Raw genomic sequence first — 22,552 nt, 5'->3', positions numbered from 1 at the left:
GCACGTCTTATGGTCAGGTGTGTCTTATGGAGTGAAAAATGCAGTGATTGTCCTGCAGCAAATGGATATGAAGCAAAATGTGGTTTTCAAGACTGGATACGTGTGCAAGCCTGCCTGAGCAGCCTCCTTTAGCCAGTCATTCTTCCAACTAATAAAAGAAGCATGCCTCAAATAATAATACAACAACATTTAATATTTACAGGCAAGACATGATACAGACAGAAGCCCAGAAAAGAAACAAGACTGGTTTAAATGCATACGTCTCTAAAACAAGGTAAATTGTAAGGTTTCAGAATATACATCATTTGTTTGTCCATTCTAGACACCATAAACATCTATCTCTGGCTCTCTCTTTCCTGGGATTAATCTCAGGCACCTAAGAACATAAGAACCTCTACTGTCAAGTGAAGCATCCTGATCTCACAGTTGCCAACCAGAAGCCTATGGGAACCCTGCAAGCAGGACATGGGTGCAACTGCACTTAACTCCATTTGGGATTTCCAGCAATTCAGAGGCATGCTGATTCTGACTGTGATGTAAAACACATCGTGTGTGTGTGTGTGTGTGTGTGAGAGAGAGAGAGAGAGAGAGAGAGAGGGGAGGAGGAGGAGGAGGAGGATGAACAGGGCAAGATTTTTGTTTGCGTGGTTAGTACACAAAAACTAGCTCATTTATAATAATAGCTGTAAAATCTGCATGTGGGACAGAAGATTAAATATTGCTGGGGTACTTTGGCTTCTCTTTGTATTGCACCCAGCAGTTTAAGGGGCCTTTTATTCATGTTGCTATTCCACATGGCACGGGAGCATGTCTGAATCAAACAGCATAATTTATTTGCTAAAAGCCAATGAGTGGATTTATGTTGGGGGGGGGGGGCAGAACACCCACCTGTCCTTTGCTTGCTCTCAAAAGGGAGATGGAATAAATGAAACACAAGAACATATGGGTAGGCTAGGGTTACCAGACGTTCGCGGGGACAGTCCCTGGATTTGCAAATCTGTCCCCGGACAAATTCCATCCCTGGAATGTCCCCAGATTTGCAAATCTATCCCTGGGAAACGTGGCGGTGGCAGCCTCAGCAGCCCGGAGCCAGCCTGGTAGCGCAGTTGGCTCTGGCTGGCTCCGAGCTGCTGACTGCTGCTGCCGCTGCCGAAGGGGAACCAGGGACGTCCGGCGGTACAGATCTCCTGCCCCCTTCCTCCTTTGTTTTGACTGATGGGGGGGGGCTCGGGAGTTGCGGGTGGGCGGCTGTTGCCCAGAAAGGGTGCAAGGCATGTGGTTTCTCTGCCGGGCAAGGTGCAAAGCCCTTCTTTCGCACCCTGTGAAACATAAATGTGCAGAGTTTTTTTAAAACTGGGCAATGGCGCGCCACTCGGCCATGACTCCCGGGCCTCCCTTGATCTCCTGCCCCCTTCCCCCCTTTGTTTTGACAGATCAGGGGAGGCTCAGGAGCCTGTGCTTGAGCCCAGGGTCTTTTGCCTCACCATCCCCACTACTGACTCCCTGTTGCTACTCAGCTTTTAAAAAAAGTGTCCCCAGATTCATTGAAAAAAATCTGGTAACCATAGGATAGGCTGCAGGATCAGGCCAATGGTCCATCTAGTATAATCTCAGAAAAGTCCTAAATAAATTACACACAACCTTTCCCCCTACCTATATAGTGTTTAACTTTATATATATATAAAGAACATTTTGGGATTCTTTCTGTGGTTATAAGAATCCGCTGTGTTTCTGGTTCCTATAAATCTGGGGTGGGGAACCTGTGACTCTCCAGATATTCCCAGGTTACATGCAACTCGCATGATTCCTGACCATTGGCCATGCTGGCTGGAGCTGATGGGAGTTGGGAGTCCAGCAATATCTGGAGGGCCCCAGGCTCCCCACCACGGCTATAAATATACAACACACACTATCCTGACTTTACACATGTTGGCTGTTGGTTATTTGTCTTTCGTCTTCTTCGTAGGCCGGTCACATTCCTGCAATATCCGTCTGCAAGCAAGCGAAAGGATGAGTTCTTTTAACAAAATAAGTCAAGATCACAATCAGACAGCAGAGTTTCATTTTACTTTTTCATAATTTAATTTAAATAATAACAACAATAAAAGTCTACACTTGGCCCCAGATGTTCAATAGGGAGGAGATATGTCTGACCTTAACTGGAAAGGAGTTCCATGAACTTGGGCCTGCAATACAGAACACACGGTTCTGGTGGAGACAGGTTGTGCACCCAAGCTATGGGGAACCACCATATAAGGGTTGCCATACGTCTGGAAATTCCTGGGCATAGCTAGGATTCGGCCGTCGGAAGCAGGGTCCGGGCAGAAAGCGCTGAAATGTCCTGGAAAATCTTGAAGTATGGCAACACATGTTGGAAGTTTTGGGCGAATTTCCTTTAAAAAACTATTTCAAAATTCACTTTTTGAAATATGGCAACCCCACGCAATATAACAGCAGGCCAGATCAGGCCAATGGTCTATCTAAATTTAGCACCCCATTCTTATAGTGGTCAGGTGCCAGTGGGAAGCATACAAGCAGGATTCAATCACAACTCCTAGCAGATAAACATCTATATATTACACCCCAGGTAGCCAAATTTGTGCTGGCAGGAAGTTTTCCTTTTATTCCCTGTCGTCCATTGTAAAGGCCTTTGGCTATATACAATAAAAGTGACTGGATTCGAGCCCAATAGCACAATCTTCTCCTGTGGTTTTCAGCAACTGGTATTCAGAAGCATTGCTGCCTCCCACCATGTCAATTTTATCATTGTACAGTAGGCCATTTTCCACACCCACACCCCCCCCACACCCCTGTCTTTCAGCCAGTCAGCCAAGAGGGATTATCACTGTTCAAAGACACATTCCAGTCAGGAGGGCCTAGAGCACGGATGAGGAGGGGCAGGCCTGGAGAGAGGTTGGGGAGAGTCCTAGGGGCCTAAGAGAGAGGTCTGAGGGCCACAGTTGACCTAGAGGCCTGAGATTCCCCCAAATAGGAACACAGTCATACCTCATGTTACGCTTGCTTCAGGTTGCGTGTTTTCAAATTGCCTCCCGCGGTGACCCGGAAGTACCGGAAAGGGTTACTTCCTGGTTTCGCCACTCGCGCATGCGCAGACATGCAAAATGACACCATGCACATGCGCAGAAGAGGCGAATCACGACCCGTGTGTGCGCAGACACAGGTTGCGTTCTTTTCATGTTGCGAACGGGGCTCCTGAACGGATCCTGTTCGCAACCAGAGGTACCACTGTACAACCTACCATGACACATTGAATACAAATGGGCAACTGCAGCGGTAGCCATACAAAGGTGGACCAAAGGTTCCCAATATCTGATCTGAGTGCAAAGCAAACGTTTCACAACTAAAACCCAAATACAAAATGGCCGACCAGTTTCATTCCTTCATAAACCAAGGATAAACCAGTTCATTCTCTCAAATGCAACTCATGGTTTTCTAGACCTCATTCGCACAACTGTTTTTATAAGGAATATATTCTATGCCCTGTAATGCTTGCGTTGCCTTTTCTTCTATCTTCCCCCGTTCTGCTACACTTTATTGGAGGCGGGAAGATCTGAAGTGCGCATCCCAATTTTCTCTCATGCACTCACCTTTCTTTCCCTCAAGCCACGTATGAACCCGATGAGACTGTTGACCACTTGGATTAGGCAAAGGATGGCTTCAGCCATGCCGATTGCCAGCAGGAGGGAAAACAACACAATGTTCCAAAGGATGATATTTTCGGGTTTTTTGCAGATGCTCCAGGTTGTCTGGTTAAACAAATAATTGTCCCTACAAAGGGAGAGGTCAAAACTGAGTTTTGCTAGAAACTTTCAGCTGAGAAATACTTCCTACATCAGACTTAAAGGCTGCATTCAGGAATCATAGCAAACAATGGTTTATCATAACAGGAATAAGTCTAGCCTTCATCAGGTCCACACACTCCTTCCTCTTCCCCGGTGCAGCTGGGGAGAGGAGTCCAGAAATTTTTCCTTCCCTTTTTAACTAACCACACCTTGCAACATCCTCTGAACCCAACAAACCATAGTTGATCTTAACTATGACTTGTCTGAAATGAACCAAATTCCTAGTGTAGCTTTAATTTCCCAACATTCTTAGTTCATTTTAAGGCATCGGTCATGGGGAACTCGGTATAAAGTGCTACAGTATTTTAATCTATATAGGAAACAATTGTTTATTGATGTGTTGTGACTATGATCACTTTGTGAGGCAATTGGCCTAAAAGGTGGTATAGGTAAAGGGACCCCTGACCGTTAGGTCCAGTCACGGACGACTCTGGGATTGAGGCGCGCATCTCGCTTTATTGGCCGAGGGAGCCGGAGTACAGCTTCCTGGTCATGTGGCCAGCATGCCTAAGCTGCTTCTGGCGAACCAGAGCAGCGCATGGAAACGCCGTTTACCTTCCTGCCATAGCTGTACCTATTTATCTACTTGCACTTTGACATGCTTTTGAACTGCTAGGTTGGCAGGAGCAGGGATCGAGCAACGGGAGCTCACCCCGTCGCGGGGATTCAAACTGCCGACCTTCTGATCGGCAAGCCCTAGGCTCTGTGGTTTAAGCCACAGCGCCACCCGCATCCCAAAGGCTTAGGCTCTCATATTCCCTTTCACTCCTGAAGCACACTAGTTTTATCTCTTCCTGGTTTCCAAGAAACCTCCACAGTTTCTTGTTGCATCCGAAGACAGCAAACTATAGTGACCGTAAGATTGCCTCCAAGTTGAAAACGCACTTCCAAACCACGGTTTCCAGCTCTTTGAGGCCCATTATAATCATCTGCAGCTTACATGGTTGTCATCATATCGGGGGGAAGGGAGGGCAGGTTGTGCTTGCTGGCTCTGCCCTCTCCATCAAGTGTGTCGTCATCGTCTTCCACCGGCCCCCTTGCTACAGCAAATGGGAAAGTGGACAGAAGAATGGGAGGGGGGAAACTGGGCAACCGGCAACTATGTCCTTGCTGCTGTAGTATATACCATTTCTTTGCACAAACTTTGCAGTGGTGATGTTGATGGTAGAGGGGCTCCTTTATACTCACGCTAAGCTGTTATTCCTGAAAGGGTAGATGTATACTTCATCACCGATATCACAGAGAGGACCACTAATTAACCCCAAGGATGAGATGATCACACAGTACAGTCCACCGACAGCTCCGAGCACAGCAAAGACGAGAGAGAGGACCATCTGGAAGGCAATAGACATGTTAGCATCATAGCCGTTTGGAACTCCAAAAGGTATATGCAATTTCGACCTGACTAGCAGTGGGGTTGATCCCCCGCCTGTTCACCTGAACCTAGATAGGCCCGTGGAACCAGCAACTACAGGTACTTCCAGACTGTTGCAATTTTCAGGTGGGATTCCATCACACATTTGCAAATTCAGTTTCGCACAATTATACTTGACTGGGAGACCTTGCTCAACAAAGCAGCTTCCCCAACAGTTGGGTGGGCAATAAGGAAATTGACAGTCATTTAACCTGTCTGCAAGCGAATAACGAAAGCAAACGCTCGTTAAGTAACCAACGTCGTCCCATCTCACTGCAAACAAATCAGGACAGATGCTTCATAAACAGGTTTTCTGGAGGAACCCTCCTGGCAACTTCGAGGCACACAGCAAAGAAGCCATGATGGATCAAAGATAGATTAAATATGCAACTCTGAATCATCTCTGAGTGAACTGTTTGCAGTTTTGTGCTAGGCAGCAGCCTCCTACATGAGACCTTGGCATTCTGAAAGATGAGATTAGAAGGAAGCATCGTGCTATCACCAGAACTAGACGTCTCCAACATGAAGAACAGCGAGGAAGCAAAACAAAAGCGAAACCATAACACGTTTAGAAAAACAGGCCTTGGAGAGAGTCAAGCGATCAACAGTGCCTGCACAAAGAACCACTGATGAAGGAAGACCCTTGCGTATACTATCCCTCCTTCCAGACTGTGGTAAATCAGACTATGATCCTGCCAACATAAGTAATGAAATTTATGCAAAATATAGAAAAGTCCAAACCCTGGCCCAGTTCCAGATCAATATGAAAAAGCGTACACTTTTTCTGATCACACCAATAGTCTTTTCTTTGACTTTATTTTAACCCACAGGCAAATGTACTCATTCTGTGTGCCCATCTTACAGTTTTGTTTTTTGTCTGCTGTTATAATAAGTGTTCTCTGTTTCATATGTGGTACAAACCGAAATTAAAAAACCATATATGTACAGTCATACCTCGGCTTGAAGTTGCTTCAGGTTGAGCGTTTGATCGATTCGTCAATACAGTATAGCCGTTAGTTTGTGCCATTATAAATTATAAATATTGCTTTGCTTTAAGTTCCTCGGTTTTCTTTAAATTTTATAGGTAATTTCTTTAAACTGCACTATTCTCTCTAGATTCTGTATTATTCATTCAGAGTTTGAAGAAGTAGAGAAGAATATTAAGGGGTAAAAGGTAAAGGTAAAGGGACCCCTGACCATTAGGTCCAGTCATGACCGACTCGGGTTGCGCGCTCATTTCGTTCTATAGGCCGGACAAGAGCAGCGCACAGAAACGCTGTTTACCTTCCCGCCAGAGTGGTACCTATTTATCTACTTGCACTTTGATGTGCTTTTGAACTGCTAGGTGGGCAGGAGCAGGGACCGAGCAACGGGAGCTCACCCCGTCGCAGGGATTTGAACCGCCAACCTTCGGCAAGTCCTAGTCTCTGTGGTTTAACCCACAGTGCCACCCACATCCTTATATTAAGGGGAAGGGAATTCAAAACAACCCAGCGAGGACTGACTGTTCTCATTGACCATGGAATGCTGACTAAGAGATGATGTGGAGAAACTGGGGCGAAGGGGAAACAGAAAGGAGCATTTCTCTCCCCCCAATTTACAAGGCTTTGCTTACCCCACATCTGTTAGCGCAGCATTTGGCTTCACCCGCACCCAATATCATAAATGCTGGCAAGAAAACCTGGAGGAAAAGGAAAGCACACATTAAATGGTGGTGGAAGAAAGCAGTCGTTATTACACAAGCAAACAAAGGCTTTTGCCAAGACAAAATTGTGTTCAGTGTTGAGGGCAGCTGACATGCATGAGGAATGAGACATCAAGCTGAAGGCAAGCGGTAGAATTCTAAACAGGAGTGCCGGATGGGGTCTGATAGTTATTCTTCTTGTCTGCAAATAAACAGACATTTTTGTAGTGGTAAGGATGGGACAGAAGGCTGATCGCCGAAGAATTGATGCTTTTGAATTATGGTGCTGGAGGAGACTCTTGAGAGTCCCATGGACTGCAAGAAGAACAAACCTATCCATTCTGAAGGAAATCAGCCCTGAGTGCTCACTGGAAGGACAGATCCTGAAGCTGAGGCTCCAATACTTTGGCCACCTCATGGGAAGAGAAGACTCCCTGGAAAAGACCCTGGTGTTGGGAAAGATGGAGGGCACAAGGAGAAGGGGACGACAGAGACCGAGATGGTTGGACAGTGTTCTTGAAGCTACCAGCATGAGTTTGACCAAACTGTGGGAGGCAGTGGAAGACAGGAGTGCCTGGCGTGCTCTGGTCTATGGGGTCACGAAGAGTTGGACATGACTAAACAACTAAACAACAACAACAAAGGATGGGACAAGAACAGCCCTGAAGGATTTCAGAGTGTTTTCGCTTGAATGCGGGAAAGTCATCTGTGGAAGGTGTCTATTGGGTAGTGCCTATAACGTCATAACTACACTTCCCTGCCCCAATTTCCAGAGCGGATTTGTAACCATTTATCATAGGACACTTCCACATATGCAGCAGTTTATTGTAGCTGTGGTGCTGTTTATGTATGCAAGTTCACATAAAAATGGTGCCACCCCTTAATTCGGATTTACTACTGTATTTACGTGAATTCTAATGAGCCGTCAAATCTAACGCACACCTCAGATTTTCAAAAACCTTGAAACCAAAAAGTTTTCACTGGCGGATGTAAATGTGCCATCAAATCTAGTGCACATCCTGATTTTCGCGATGTCATTTGGCCAAAAAAGGTGTGCATTACTTTCAAGTAAAAATGGTATTTTGTTGGTTGGTTCTTTCTCCTTACCAGAACTTCTGCAGCTGTAAATCTGGATTAAATAGGGAAATGATATCATTTCGCTGAGGGTGACGTCCTGTAGACATGGCAAAAAACTTGTAGGCATAAACAGCACAGAGTCTAATAAACTGTCATTTGGGGGGGGTGAGGAGGGTTAACTGGAAACTGAATACATCAGTGAGTAGAGTTATGTGCACCACGTTGATTTGTTAATCAAACACACACACACACACACACACCACCTTTTCTTCCAAGGAGCTCAAGGTGGTGCTGATGTTTCTCCATCTCCCCATTTCATCCACACAACAACCTTGTGAGGTAGGTTAGGCTAAGAGTTAGTGACTGTCCCAAGGTCTCCCAATGAGCTTTTATAAGGCTGAGTGAGGATTTAAACCCTGGTCTCCGAGGTCATAGTCCAACACTCTAACCATAACACCACATCAAGTCTAGGCCAGACACTCCATTTCCGAACACCTGAGACTTTAAGGATATTGCTGAAGTTTCTTATCTCGGTTGCAGAAGGGAACTGGTGGTGGAAAATGGAAGTTCAGCAACCCATTGGTGCTCCCCCTCTCATTTCTTGCGACACCCAAAGCCAACTAATTCCTGGAGGCCCTTCTGCACAATCTGCACATTTGCTTTTTATTTTATCTAGCCTCATTCCAAGGACAATTGTGTGCCATAGAGGACGTGGTGTATTTGTTCTCTCATTCTCTCTCTCTATCTTTTGCAGCTAAAGTGGAACTTTGCCAGAAGGCAGGCATAATGGAGAGATGTTCTCGGTGGTTCAGTTAGCACAGCCCAGAATGGTGGCCTCTGGTTCAACTTCCTAATTGACCCAGGAATTCTAAGCACTTCTTAATATTGATTATGTGAGTCACTTTTCCTCACGCAACCCTCCCCCCGCAAAAAAAACCCTTCCATCTGCTTAAGGGACATTTTTATAGCCTCCAACAACTATTTGTATGCCTTCCCATCAGATTTCAATGAGATAAAGAACTACAGAACTTTTATAAGACATCTGAAGGCAGCCCTGTACAGTATTGGGAGGTTTTAAATGTTTGATGTTATCTTATGTTTTTATGTGTGTTGAAAGCCGCCCAGAGTGGCTGGGGTAACCCAGCCAGATGGGCAGTATATATATAATAAAATTATTATTATTATTATTATTATTATTATTATTATTATTCCCTCCAACTAACAGTTGTTGCCATTTTAAGAGTTTAAATCCACTAACCAGTTGCTTTTGAGCCATTCGTTGACGGATTTGTTTAAATCAAGATGTGCTTTGCCCCAAATGATAAGTTAACCTCACATCAAATTTTCAAAAAGGCTATCGTACAATGCGAGATGGGGAAGCAATCTTCAATATTTTGGCTTTCATTACAGTAAGACACCAGCACCGAAAGAGCTATAAACATAACACACCGAGGGGAAAGTAGCCCTGAAAAATAAACAATGGTGCCTTAACAGACAGATACTCTTCTGGATTTGAATCAAGCTTTTCTGGATATAGCGAGTTCAGTGACCATTTCCCATTCAGTCTAGTGATGAATGGAGAGTAAAGCCCTTGTGTCTGGAATCATGGGGAAGGTAAACGTTTTAAAAGGCTCCCCAGGGAAACAGCAGTAAAACACCAGCCGTTATTTAACAACAAACTGATGGCATCCAAAATGCAAACTGTACAACGGTGTTTGCAGGAATGAACAACCCGCTAACGGTCAGCGCATATGTCATTTCATGGGGAAACATGCACTTTAATTGCAGCAGTCTGCATTAAGGGTCAATATCTACTCTCAAAGTGCTGTTGTCGGTATTTGGAAGATCGATGGGTGCGCCTCCCCCTTTGCTGTTCTTCATGCGCATGTCTGACGCCAACCAATCTGACCTTAGGCTATTTCTATTTAAATGTTTCCCAAGAAGTGATATTCTGACTGAGAACACAAACCACACTGCCTCTCTGCTCATGCCTTTCCTTGATGATGACGTTTGGGTGCTTCTTTTAAAAACCAACACAACATAAATAAGCTGTTTTCCCTGAAGGGGGCTGGTTGTGGCCTCCCATATGTCTCTTATCTCATACCCTGCAACATTCCCCACATGAAAATAGGGGCATTTCTCACTCCCCAACCCAATTGCCCCTCCTCAACCCCACATTTTTGTCACACCACCCACACCCAGAACATTTCCTATTAGAAATAGGGTGACTGCCACACAGGCCCTCCGCTGTCCTGAGAGAACCTCTTATTCCCAGTTTTCTTTTAATTTTCGGTAGATTTACCAAAAGAAAAACACAAACCGATAAATAAATTTTAGAAAGGGGCAAGATTAGATGCAAACGCACAAAGCTGCTGCTTCTTTTTTAAATGAAGATTCCTTATTTCTCCGCTCCCTCTTCCCATCCAGGGCACAGCTGTCAACGTTTCCCTTTTTTTAAGGGAAATTCCCTTATTCCGAATAGGATTCCTCGCAAGAAAAGGGAAAAGTTGACAGCTATGGTCCAGGGTGGCCCTGCCCTCTACCTGCCCCTTAGAGCAGGGGTCAGCCAACATTTTCAGCAGGGGGCCGGTCCACTGTCCCTCAGACCTTGTGGGGGGCTGGACTATTTTTGGGGGGAGGGGGAATGAACAAATTCCTATGCCCCACAAATAACCCAGAGATGCATTTTAAATAAAAGCACACATTCTACTCATGTAAAAACATGCTGATTCCCGGACTGTCCGTGGGCCAGATATAGAAGGCAATTGGGCCGGATCCAGCCCCCGGGCCTTAGTTTGCCTACCCATGCCTTAGATCCAGTTCATCACATGGGGCTGGGTCTCGGCAGACTGTCCTCATCCTCCCTGCTTCTCTCATAGCCTCAGCCTTGGTTTCACAGGCTTCTGCCTGCGCCCTGCTTCTAACTCAGCTCACAAACCCACAACTCTGGCCTGTGTCCTTCTAACGGCCCAACCTTCCCTTTTTTTGTTGGAAATTCCCTTATTCCAGCGCCGTTTCCTGCTGCTATCCTGGATTGTTAGATATCCCGTAGACCGTCCCCAGGACAGGTGAGGCTGCTGATCCCTTATTTTCAAATCTGAAAGTTGACAGCTATGGATGTGAGGGGCAGGTGGGGGCTCATCAATCTGGGAAGGTCCTCCATCTAGGAGAATGGAAATTCTGATCCTAAACCTCTGCTGCCTTGCAGGATATCTTCGGGAGATGAAAAGGCTAAGGAGTAAACTTTTCGTCCCTAAGACTAAGACAGAGTCCCTAAGACTAAGACAGTTGATTGGTGTCTTGTACGCCTCCTTCTGGCATCTCCTGCAGCCAAGCTGGTGCCAAACGTATTGCTCTGCTTTCCTTTGGACCACATCAGTGAGGCCGAGAGGGTGGTCTTGACATCAGTCCAGACCTCCACACACACTGCCCAGGCTTGAGCCCCAGGAGCTCACTTCAGTGCCGCTAACGCAGCAGTTTGACTTCACCCCCGGAGGCGCACGCCATTGTCTCTCAAGAATGACAGATGCCAAAAACTTACCTAAGTATTTCTTCTAGAAATGAAAGGGGTGTGTGTGTGTGTGTGTGTGTGTGTATTCTTTTATTAATCATCATCATGGCTAGTAGCCATTCTTATCCCCCATTAATTTGTCTAACCCACTTTTGAAACCATTCAAGTTGGTGGTCATCATTAAGGTAAAGGTAAAGGGACCCCTGACCATTAGGTCCAGTCGTGGCCAACTCTGGGGTTGCGGCACTCATCTCGCTTTATTGGCCGAGGGAGCCGGCGTACAGCTTCCGGGTCATGTGGCCAACATGACTCAGCCGCTTCTGGTGGACCAGAGCAGCGCACGGAAACGCTGTTTACCTTCCTGCCAGAGCGGTACCTATTTATCTACTTGCACTTTGACGTGTTTTCGAACTGCTAGGTTGGCAGGAGCTGGGACCGAGCAACAGGAGCTCACCCTGTCGTGGGGATTCGAACCGCCGACCTTCTGATCGGCAAGCCCTAGGCTCTGTGGTTTAACCCACAGCGCCACCTGCGTCCGGTCATCATTACATCTTGCATAAAGTATAAAATCAATATTGATTTCTGGGACAATAACATCCACGCAGCCGTGGTCGCATACATAAATAGTCTTTTCTGCTCCCTTGGGATTTCAGCACCTAGAATTCCTAAAAGGAAGGCTTTGGGTTTGTTTGTTTTTAGAAAAGGTTATTTTAAACATTTTTTTCAACTCATTATATATCATTTCACAAAATTCTTGTACCACCTTACATTTCCATCACATATGATAAAAGGTGCCTTCTGTTTCCTTACATTTCCAGTATACATTCGACTCCGTTTTATGTTATCGGCCCAGAGATGGAAAGAAGATAAAGTCCCTACCAGAGAAGAATGGCGGATCAAGTTGATGGATTATGCCGAAAAGGCTAAAATGACCAAAGGAATCAGAAATCAGGAAGACCAAAATTTTAATATGGAATAGGGAAAATTTGTAACTTATCGTAAAGACCATTGTAAACAGTTAAAACCATTAATAGGATTGGAATATCACTTGTAGTTTAATGGTGAATTTTGGACACAATGGAGAGGTAAAAAATTTGGATTATCATAAAAGATGCAGGAGGAAATGATTAACAATAGGACTAACAAAGGGGATGAGATTCTTTGGAACCTTTTTTATGTTGTATGTTGGATATGTGACTGTAAAAATTTAATCTGAATAAATAAATGTTATCTATCATATCTATCATCTCTCTCTCTCTCTCTCTCTCTCGTCTCTCTCTCTCTTTATATATATAAATCAATATTGTTTTCTAGTTCAGATCTGCCCTGCGTTAGGTTCCCTTTAGGTTCGTTTCACATAAAGCTGAAAACATGAATAAGAGAAACAGTGCCAGCTTTTTCCTTACCAATATTCCAGCTCCAAGAATACCGTGGAAGAACCAGACCAGGTCCGTGATCCTGCGTGGTTCCAACACTTCTCCGTTAGGGAAGTAGAGGAGGAGATTGGAGACGATAGCGCAGACAGCCAGAGGCAGGAGGGCAATCCCAATGCATTTGGAGCATTTTCCCGTGCACATCCTGTATCTCTTCTTAGGAAGGACATGGGGAACGAAAAGAAAAGGCTGAGTAGATGTATTGCATAAATGTGGATCCCTATAAAATGAAGAATGGGGCTTTCGCTGCCTTTGATCCAGAAGCTGCAGTTAGTGCAGAATGCTGCACCGCGGTTGCTGACAGGAGTGAGGCGCTGTCAACATAGAACACCTCGCTCAGAGATCTGCCAATTTGCTGCCGGGTCATTTTCAAGGTGTTAGTACAGGCATCCCCAACCTTCGGCCCTCTATATGTTTTGGACTACAATTCCCATCATCCCTGACCACTGGTCCTGTTAGCTAGGGATTATGGGAGTTGTAGGCCAAAACATCTGGAGGGCTGCAGGTTGGGGATGCCTGTGTTAGTATATAACAGCTTGGGAACAGTTTACTTGCTAGACTGTCTTTAACTATATATGCCAGCTCAGCTGCTTTGCTCTGCAGAACTGGAAGTTGCAAATCCATCTTTTAGTGTGGCAGCACACAAACTTTGGAACTCCCTGCCTATTGACCTCAGGCAGGCAGCTTTGCTAAGAAATCTTCTAAGCCTACCCAGTACTGGCAGAGGAAGAGGAGTGCGGGGAGAATGCAGCGCCCCCAGCAGTGTGATCCCCAGGGTGCCATTGTGGCTGCCCCCCCCATGCGGGGGCCCCGCCCCTGCAGGCGTTGTGTCCCGCCCCTGTGATGCACACCAGCCCCGCCTCCACCTGCTCTTTGCCCCCGGTGCCGGAGCATGAAGCTCCACTGTTGCTACCCAGACATGCAGAATGTTAACGTGCGATTTAATCTGCCATTTAGCTTACTGGTGGTTTTATGTTTTCAATGTTTTCAATGTTTTAAATTATGATGTTTTGAATGTTTTAAGTCGTTCTTAACTTCTTCTTTTACTAACAATCTTACTGTTTTATCCTTTTTTGTAAACTGCTTTTTACAATCAAGCAGTATATAAATCATGTGGAAATCAGGGAAATAAAACAGGGTGCCTTCTGATTGTGGGAGAAGACCATTCAAGGCATTTAAGTGAGATGCTTTCTGATAAATGAGCCATAAACAGCTGTCTTATTTTGAATCAGACCACTGATCCATCTAGCTCAATAATATCTAGGCCAGTTATGGGTGCTTATGGTAAAGGTAAAAAAAGTAAAGGAGCCCTGGATGGTTAAGGCCAGTCAAAGGTGACTATGGGGTTCTGGTGATCATTTCGCTTTCAGGCTGAGGGAGCCGGCGTTTGTCCACAGACAGCTTTCCAGGTCATGTGGCCAGCATGACTGAACTGCTTCTGGCACAACGGAACACCATGAGGGAAGCCAGAGAACACGGAAACGCCGTTTACCTTCCCACCACAGTGGTACCTATTTATCTACTTGCACTGGCGTGCTTTCAAACTGCTAGGTTGGCAGGAGCTGGGACAGAGCAACGGGAGCTCACCCATCACGACAGGGATTCGAACTGCCAACCTTCTGATCGGCAAGCCCAAGAGGCTCAGTGGTTTAGACCACAGTGCCACCCACATCCCTTGGTGCTTATGGACCTCTAGATGTCGCTGTCCAACTCCCAGATGCTCCATAATTCCCACAATTCCTTTGACTCCTGTGGGAGGAAGGGTGAGATGGAAATTGAATAGATCATCATCCCTGTCCATTGGTCATACTGGCTGGTACTGGTGGGAGCTGATGGAAGCTGGAGTGTCAACATCTTCTGGGAGAGATGCCAGTTCTCCATTCCTGGTCTCTGCTGAGTGGAAGCTGACCATTATCATTGCCAGCCCTGTCTGGAGAGACTGGGGATTGAACATGGGACATTCTGGATGCAAAGCAAGGTCTCTACCACTGAGAGCTCCAGCCACTCCTGTATTATGCCTATTGTCTGATTATTCACTCCACAGGGAAACTGCTGTTTAAAAGTCAAGAGAGAGACAGCAAAGGGACAGCAGACACAACAGTGAGCTGCGATTTGGCTGGAAGGTTGATGGCATCAAGCTCTCTGTTTCCGACGGCCGAATCCCAGCTATGTCTGGGAAATTCCGGACGTATGGCAACACTAGCATGTCTGCTGCCATGTAAGAGTGTCTGCTGTTTGCCTCTGTTTAGACTCCACTTGTATATTTGGGAAGAAATCTATCTTTGCAAATGTGTTTTTACAAACATTGCAAAGATACACTAAGTCTCCAGTATGTTCTTTTCTTTATTTATTTTTATTAAAGATTTTGTTGATTTACAGAAGTATGCAATGTCTCTCTCTCATGTTTTTCCCCCATGTAACATTTACAAATCAATTTCATTTGTTGAGACATTAGGAAGAAAAGGGGTAAAGAGGTGGAGGGGGAAAAGATGGGTGTGGGTTGCGATGTTTCTATTTTACTTACCGTTATGTACTGAAGTTCTCACCCTGGGCCAGCAGGGGGGTACCTTATTTGTAGTTATGCAAATAAGGGATCGAAAGTGACGTTCGGTGATTGGATAGTTTTAGAAAATTGTTACAGTTACATTGTACTGGAGCTCTATATAAGCAGGCTGACTGAACCCTTCAGTTGAGTTCTGTCCTGGCCTGTGAATAAACAAGAGCTGTTTGAAGAATCGCTGTGTCGTCTGATATGTTCACCCCACAACCTAACACTTACTATATGTAGGGTTTGGTGTCAGTGTTTCTTGTGCAGGTTCTTTGGTGTTTGCTTGTGTTCCTTTGGTGGTGAGAGAGGTTGGGGTTGGCCTAGGGTGTGGTTGTTCATTTGTAGTTGGCTGCGGTGGTCTTTGTTTTCATGTGTGAGTGGGGTGGGTGGGTGTTTTGGATCAGGTTAGCCGTATTGATTTCTATGCTGTTGGTGGATTTTTGACGTTGTCTTGTTGGGCTGTGTATGTGATAAAGGGGAGCCATACCGGGGTGAAGGCGTCTTCTTCTATTTGTCCCCGTGTCAGTTTCAGTTTATTGGTTAATTTTTCTAGTAGGGCTGCTTCCCATACTATTTGGTACCATTGGTCCATGCTTACTCCTGACAGGTCTCTCCAGTATGTTCTGAGCCAAAAGAAGCCAAGCCCAATTAGTACTGTCCTGGAACTTCTCCCCGTTAGGGGAGGATGGGAAACATAGCAATATGTACATAATCTTATATTTCAGAAAGAAGTTGGGGGGGGGGGACCCAGTAGCAGCAAAAAATCCTATAGCACCATCTCTTGGCAGAGGTATTACTCACATCATTGCAATATCTTCTAACATGCAGGAGACTTAAAAGCAAGCAAGCAAGCAAGCAAGCAAGCAAGCAAGCAAGCAAGCAAGCAAACAAACAGGAAAGGCTGCAGAAAATAGGCATTATGGAGTTTACATGTATACCACTAAAAGCAGCAGCCTGTGTTTTTGCCTCCCCTTCCTCATCATTTCTAAATTGGGATGGAAGAGAAATCAGAGAAATCAGATACTCTTTGCATTTAAACCTAGCTAATTGGCTCTAGAAATGGAGGCAGTGAGAGATTTTACTTTCTTGGGCTCCATGATCACTGCAGATGGTGACAGCAGTCATTAAATTAAAAGACGCCTGCTTCTTGGGAGAAAAGCGATGACAGCATCTTAAAAAGCAGAGACATCACCTTGCCAACAAAGGTCCGTATAGTTAAAGCTATGGTTTCCCTAATAGTGATGTATGGAAGTGAGAGCTGGACCATAAAGAAGGCTGATCGCCGAAGAATTGATGCTTTTGAATTCTGGTGCTGGAGGAGACTCTTGAGAGTCCCATGGACTGCAAGAAGATCAAACCTATCCATTCTTAAGGAAATCAGCCCTGAGTGCTCACTGGAAGGACAGATCCTGAAGCTGAGGCTCCAATACTTTGGCCACCTCATGAGAAGAGAAGACTCCCTGGAAAAGACCCTGATGTTGGGAAAGATGGAGGGCACAAGGAGAAGGGGACGACAGAGGACAAGCTGGTTGGACAGTGTTCTTGAAGTTACCAGCATGAGTTTGACCAAACTGCAGGAGGCAGTGGAAGACAGGAGTGCCTGGCGTGCTCTGGTCATGGGGTCACGAAGAGTCAGATACGACTAATCGACTAAACAACAACAATTGGCTCTTTCTGAAACAACATGTGAATCGAAATTCAGCTCTCCTTTGAAATTTGCACCTTTCCAAATTCTTCAATGCAGTTCTCCAGCCAAGTATACATGCCTAAAAAAACACATGTTATTGAAAAAGCATGCACAAATGTATTATAGTAGGGGAAATCACCTTGCAAAAATGCGTATGTTAGGCAAACGTACACATGGAAAGTGGGTATATTAGGAGAAATTTGCACCAAAAAGCTGATGTATTTCCTTGAAGTTTTTTTTTTCTTTTAATGCAAACTTATATGCAAATGTGGAGAACTGAATTTAAGATTGGGGAAATGAGAGACTGAGAAACCAAACTTGACATAGAATCCAACAACCATAGAATCATCAAATTGTAGATTACAATATTACTATGCTCAACTTGCTTCTCCTAGCTTCTCTGAGCAGTGTGAAATTCTGGGGGTGCAGTTCGCCCTAGCTTAATAACCTTTGGGAGGAAGATATGGAAGGTTAAGGTGTTATATGTAATATCTGAGTTCATTTACAGATATACAGGTGGAGGCACAGCTTATTCAGGTTTCCTGAGCTGGCTGCGCCTGATGGCAGTAGTAATTCATCAGGGTTGGGGGACAGACTCACAATGCTGTTAGCTCAATCTCAGCTCTCTGTCTCTTGGTTCCAGCCTTTTTTCTGTATTCCACTCCAAACAAATTAAATAAGCCATTTCCACATCCTTAGCTGAGTTAGGGAAGGGAAGAGATCTGCTTTTGCTCTGATTAGAAGACATAAGGAAGGTGTCTAACAATCAGCTCCATTTATTTTTTTAAAATTGCCTGTGTCACATAGATAGATGATGGAGTTTGACCTTTGGAGCAATAAGAAACAAACCAATGTTTTCTTCAAATTGCAAGAAAAAAAGGATTCGGCTTCAAGCAAAAATGCAAAGATACTGTCCAAACAATAACAAGTTTGCACATCTTCTTAATAAAAACCAGACTGATAACAGATGGACAAGTTGGGAACTCCACCAATCCTAGCTAGCCTCATTAGGAATCTGGCAAGCCCAAATCCTGACCCACCTGTAAGCCAAAATTGACATTAGGCAGATCTTCTCCTTAAGGAGATCTTTTGGATTCCTCCTGAAATATGACGGCGAGGACAGCATCAATCCTTACCTTATTTATCGTACAGGCAGGCAAATGTATCCCAAACTGTAAAATCTCCAGCTGGGAAAGGGGTGAGGAATCTAATCTTTTTGATGGCTTCAGATTTTATACTTCCCCTTCGTTCTCCATAGCAGCCTTAGGAAGGCAAATAAACCCTCTGGAGGGTTTTAACTTCCATTAAACAAATACGTGAAACCCACACCAAAGAACGAGGAAATACCCCAAACAACTTCCATTTGGCAGGCACCGAGGCCATGTGTCACTCTGCATTATGGATTTTTTTTCCAGGGACTGTTCCATTGGTCAATGGGCACCTTGAAGTCACATTGACTTTCTGCAGCTCTTTGAAAGCCTCCACCCGTCACCATCATTATGTTTGAAATGCTTTTCAACATCACAGTTTAGAGAAACAAAACAAGAGGAAGTCATCAATCAAATAACAGGGTGAGGAGGGACCCACAATAAACACTGTGGGAGGCTCTGTCAGTATTTTGCAGGGGGCGGGAATCTAATGCATACTTTAAAGGTAAAGGTAAAGGGACCCCTGACCACTGGGTCCAGTTGTGGCTGACTCTGGGGTTGTGGAGCTCATCTCGCTTTATTGGCTGAGGGAGCTGACGTACAGCTTCCAGGTCATGTAGCCAGCATGACTAAGCCGCTTCTGGCAAACCAGAGCAGCGCATAGAAACGCCATTTACCTTCCCGCCGGAGAGGTACCTATTTATCTACTTGCACTTTGAGGTGCTTTCGAACTGCTAGGTTGGCAGGAGCAGGGACCGAGCAACAGGAACTCACCCTGTCGTGGGGATTCGAACCGCCGACCTTCGATTGGCAAGTCCTACGCTCTGTGGTTTAACCCACAGTGCCACCCGCGTCCCACCATAACTCTAGGTTTGTGCATTTAAAGTCAATAAAGACTCTGTTGCCCGAATCCAACAAATCTACTCCCCCCCCCCATGGACTTTTTGTGGTTTGGGAAGTGATGGGTTAGAGGCATTGGAAAATATGGGACGAACATACGATTAATGCGAAGACACATAAACATCCAGGGAGCAAATCAGCAGAAATGCTCGATAAAGACCAGATGCAATCTAACTAACTACGTGTAAGCGTTGTGCAAGAAAATCAGAATGAATACTTAATGGATATCTGGATGAATCTTGCACAGCAAAGTCCCTGAGTGCTTGGAAGCTATGGCCGTTGGAGAAGGAACCAAAACGGTGCTGGTCACACTCCCAACATCTGCATGTTCAGTGTTAGTATAAAAAGGACCTGTAATGCGCACACTGTTATAGCTACATGGGGCTCTGCCGCATGATCAGCAATCCTGAGCTTCTGATCATGTGGAGGACACATTCCTTTCGTGCTTCCACTGAATTTGTGGCTGTTGGGAGGTGTGGCCATTAGGCGTGGTCCCATTTCTTTGTCCTCACCTCCCCTCTGGGCCCATCTGAGGGACCTGTTGTTGTGGGTAGCCTCTTCTTCCTCTTGGGGGCAACATGCTGGCAGTGGGTGGGGCCAAAGGTGAAAGTGGGTGGAGCAATGGCTGTAAGCCTTGCAGTAAGGTAGTTTCTACACATTTCCAATGAATGAACACAGCAGATAGCTAACTCTTTACAGTGGTACCTCAGGTTACAGACACTTCAGGTTACAGACTCCACTAACCCAGAAATAGTACCTCAGGTTAAGAACTTTGTTTCAGGATGAGAACAGAAATCGTGCAGTGGCAGCACGGCGGCAGTGGGAGGCCCCATTAGCTAAGGTGGTGCCTCAGGTTAAGAACAGTTTCAGGTTAAGAACGGACCTCCAGAAAAAATTAAGTTCTTAACCCGAGGTACCACCGTATTGTCAAAAACAACACTGTCACTTCTATAGCCCATCCGGTGCTCCACCCTCCAGCTCTGAAGCTTCCCCTGCCTCCGACTCGTGCCCCCCGGCCAGTATGGTTCCCTACAAATCCCTGCCCCCCTCTCCTACGTCAGACTCCATCCAGCTAAGCAAGAGTCTTTATCTCACAGTTCAAGGGCACATTCTTGCCAGGCAGAAACACTCCGTTGCAGAGGGTGAAGCAATGCCAGGAGAGGTTGTGTGGCCTGGGGAGAGTCCCAAGCATGAGATGGAGAGGTCTGGAGGGCTGCGTTTGGCCCCCAAGTCTGAGCTTTCTCACTGTGCTGGGCCCGGGCATTAACCTGAGCAACATGGTCCAGGTCTGGTCCCAAATCCAAGGATCCCACGAGGAGTCAGTCCAACAGGGCCAAGGCAGGAAACCAGGCTAGGTCATACAGGCAGATTCCAACAAGCAGCAATCTTGCTCCCACAACCTGGGTGGGGTCCGACAGCCTTTTATCTTTGTCGGGGTAACGGCTGGTCCTGATCCCCCGGTGACTCACCTCCCTGTCTTGCCTGAAGGCGAGCACTCCTCCTGCGAGTACTCAGGTCCCTCCTTCTCTCAGACATGAGTCTCTGCAGCTCGGGAGATGTCGGTGGGTTACTAGACCCAGAGGCCGCCTCAGACTCTCCTGACCCAACTGGTAGTGGAGCAGCTGGACGTGATTGCCCAGCAGAAGGCAACAAGGTCATCCCCGCATCTGGAGCCAGGGCAGGCTCAGGCCCCTGACTCGGCTCAGCTGGTGCTTGTTGCAGGGGAACCTGTGCAGACTGGGGCTCTTCAGAATAAGGCCCCAGACTCGGTTCAGATGCCACCTGAGGCAAAGGATCCGGTGCGGACGGAGACTCCTCCGGTTCCAAGTCCGAGCCCAAGTCCCAGGTCATCACACCCACCCTTGCCCTATATAAACCTGACACCTCCTGCCTCGAGTCCTCCACACACTTTAAGAGGGGGGAAAGAAGGTGACTTGGATGTGTTAATAAGTAATCACAGGTCAAACTTTGGTTCAGAAAAGGTTATCACCTCAACTGCTGCGTCCTGCTATTCCGGAACCAACACATCTAATAAAAGCCAACTTTCCGTTTCAGAGCAGTGCAAATTTGTTCCTCTGCCATCAGCACCAAAGTCTGGGAGCCTAGATACGCATTGATTGTCCGATTTGTGTAATCGCAGCAGAAAACGCATGCGGGGCACCATCTAGTCAGATGGTCCTTTGTACAAACTGCATTGAAAAGATCAGGATTGCTGCTGGAACTCGATGCTCATGCATTGAACCCATTCTTTTCAGTGCTGTTTTTAATGTTTGATGTTTTACAGCATTCTGTTTTTAATCTGCTTGGAGCCACCCAGAGTGGCTGGGGAAACCCAGCCGGATGGGCAGGATATAAATATATTATTATTATTATTATTATTATTATTATTATTATTATTACACAGAAGGAACGTTCCGATGGCTTGTGCCTTAGGAATCTGATACGATGTGCAACTTCACTGCAGGTTCTTTGAAGTTAGTCTACCATTACACAAAACAAAAAAAATTCCTTCCAGTATCCGGTACCATTACACATTCATTTTTATCTATGGTGCCTAAAGGCTGCCTAAAAGATCAGCTTCAGCAGACATTCACTTACCTTAATGTGCCAATCAAACTTACCATGAACTTTGTTACGAGGCTGAACTTCGAAACAATACACCCTTGAGAAGACCCTGTGCAAATGCTAGCCCGTTGTCAAATCTCTTCAAACTTTCTGGAGTTAAAGCGTTGTTGCCGTAGTCGAGCAAGCAAGCAAATGGTTCCTTCTATCACACTATTTGGGAACACACACAAAAAAATACCCTAAAATTTGGCTGCGAGATATCCGGTACTCTGTGTTTATGTTTGTTGTGTCACCGTGCATGATTGATTTTTAAGGCAATGAAAGCATTGCTCTGTTCCACTGATCAATGGCTCCTGGTTATATTGATCAACACTGCCTTACTTCTGTGCATTTGTCTTTCGTTTAAAAAAAAAAGTCGGAGCTCTCTTGTTGTTGCACAGCTCAAATCATGGGAAAGGGAATGTAAACAGACACAACTGTGCTGCTTTTTATTGCTATGATTATTTCCATTGATTTATTAATCAGCTTCTAAACCGCTGTCTCAAGGCAGTTGACACATTTGGGAATTAAAAACAATGTAGACCAGATCCTGTGTGTGTGTGTGTGTGTGTGTGTGTGTGTGTGTGTGTACACATACATCTAAGCTGTAAGGTCACAGACTTCTATGTGCAATCAGGGACTCTACTGTTTGCAGTAGAGTCAAAGATCATATAAATATAAGC

General features: G+C 45.6%; 1 protein-coding gene across 3 annotated transcripts; it reads right to left on the bottom strand.

Moving 5' to 3' along the window:
* Nucleotides 1–1,463: 1,463 nt before the first annotated feature.
* LOC310843757 (transmembrane 4 L6 family member 1-like) lies at nucleotides 1,464–22,055 on the bottom strand (the record flags this gene model as incomplete). 3 transcript variants are annotated; one of them, XM_083737476.1, is made up of 6 exons in its annotated part: nucleotides 21,887–22,055; nucleotides 12,956–13,138; nucleotides 6,893–6,958; nucleotides 5,052–5,197; nucleotides 3,609–3,789; nucleotides 1,464–1,992 (listed from the first exon to the last, which is right to left on the bottom strand). In XM_083737476.1, the coding sequence occupies exons 1-6, from the start codon at nucleotides 21,887–21,889 to the stop codon at nucleotides 1,972–1,974; spliced, it is 600 nt and encodes a 199-aa protein (XP_083593602.1). In that variant the 5' UTR covers nucleotides 21,890–22,055. The 3 variants fall into 3 exon arrangements, with proteins under 3 accessions (XP_083593602.1, XP_083593604.1, XP_083593603.1); XM_083737478.1 differs by lacking the exon at nucleotides 21,887–22,055 and adding an exon at nucleotides 18,354–18,412; XM_083737477.1 differs by lacking the exon at nucleotides 1,464–1,992 and having other exon boundaries at nucleotides 3,597–3,789.
* Between the last annotated feature and the right edge of the window lie 497 nt (nucleotides 22,056–22,552).

The sequence above is a fragment of the Podarcis gaigeae genome (genome assembly GCF_964106915.1).
Source record: "Podarcis gaigeae genome assembly, chromosome: 4".
Lineage (NCBI taxonomy): Eukaryota > Metazoa > Chordata > Lepidosauria > Squamata > Lacertidae > Podarcis > Podarcis gaigeae.
This window is presented reverse-complemented; position numbering and strand designations above follow the sequence as displayed.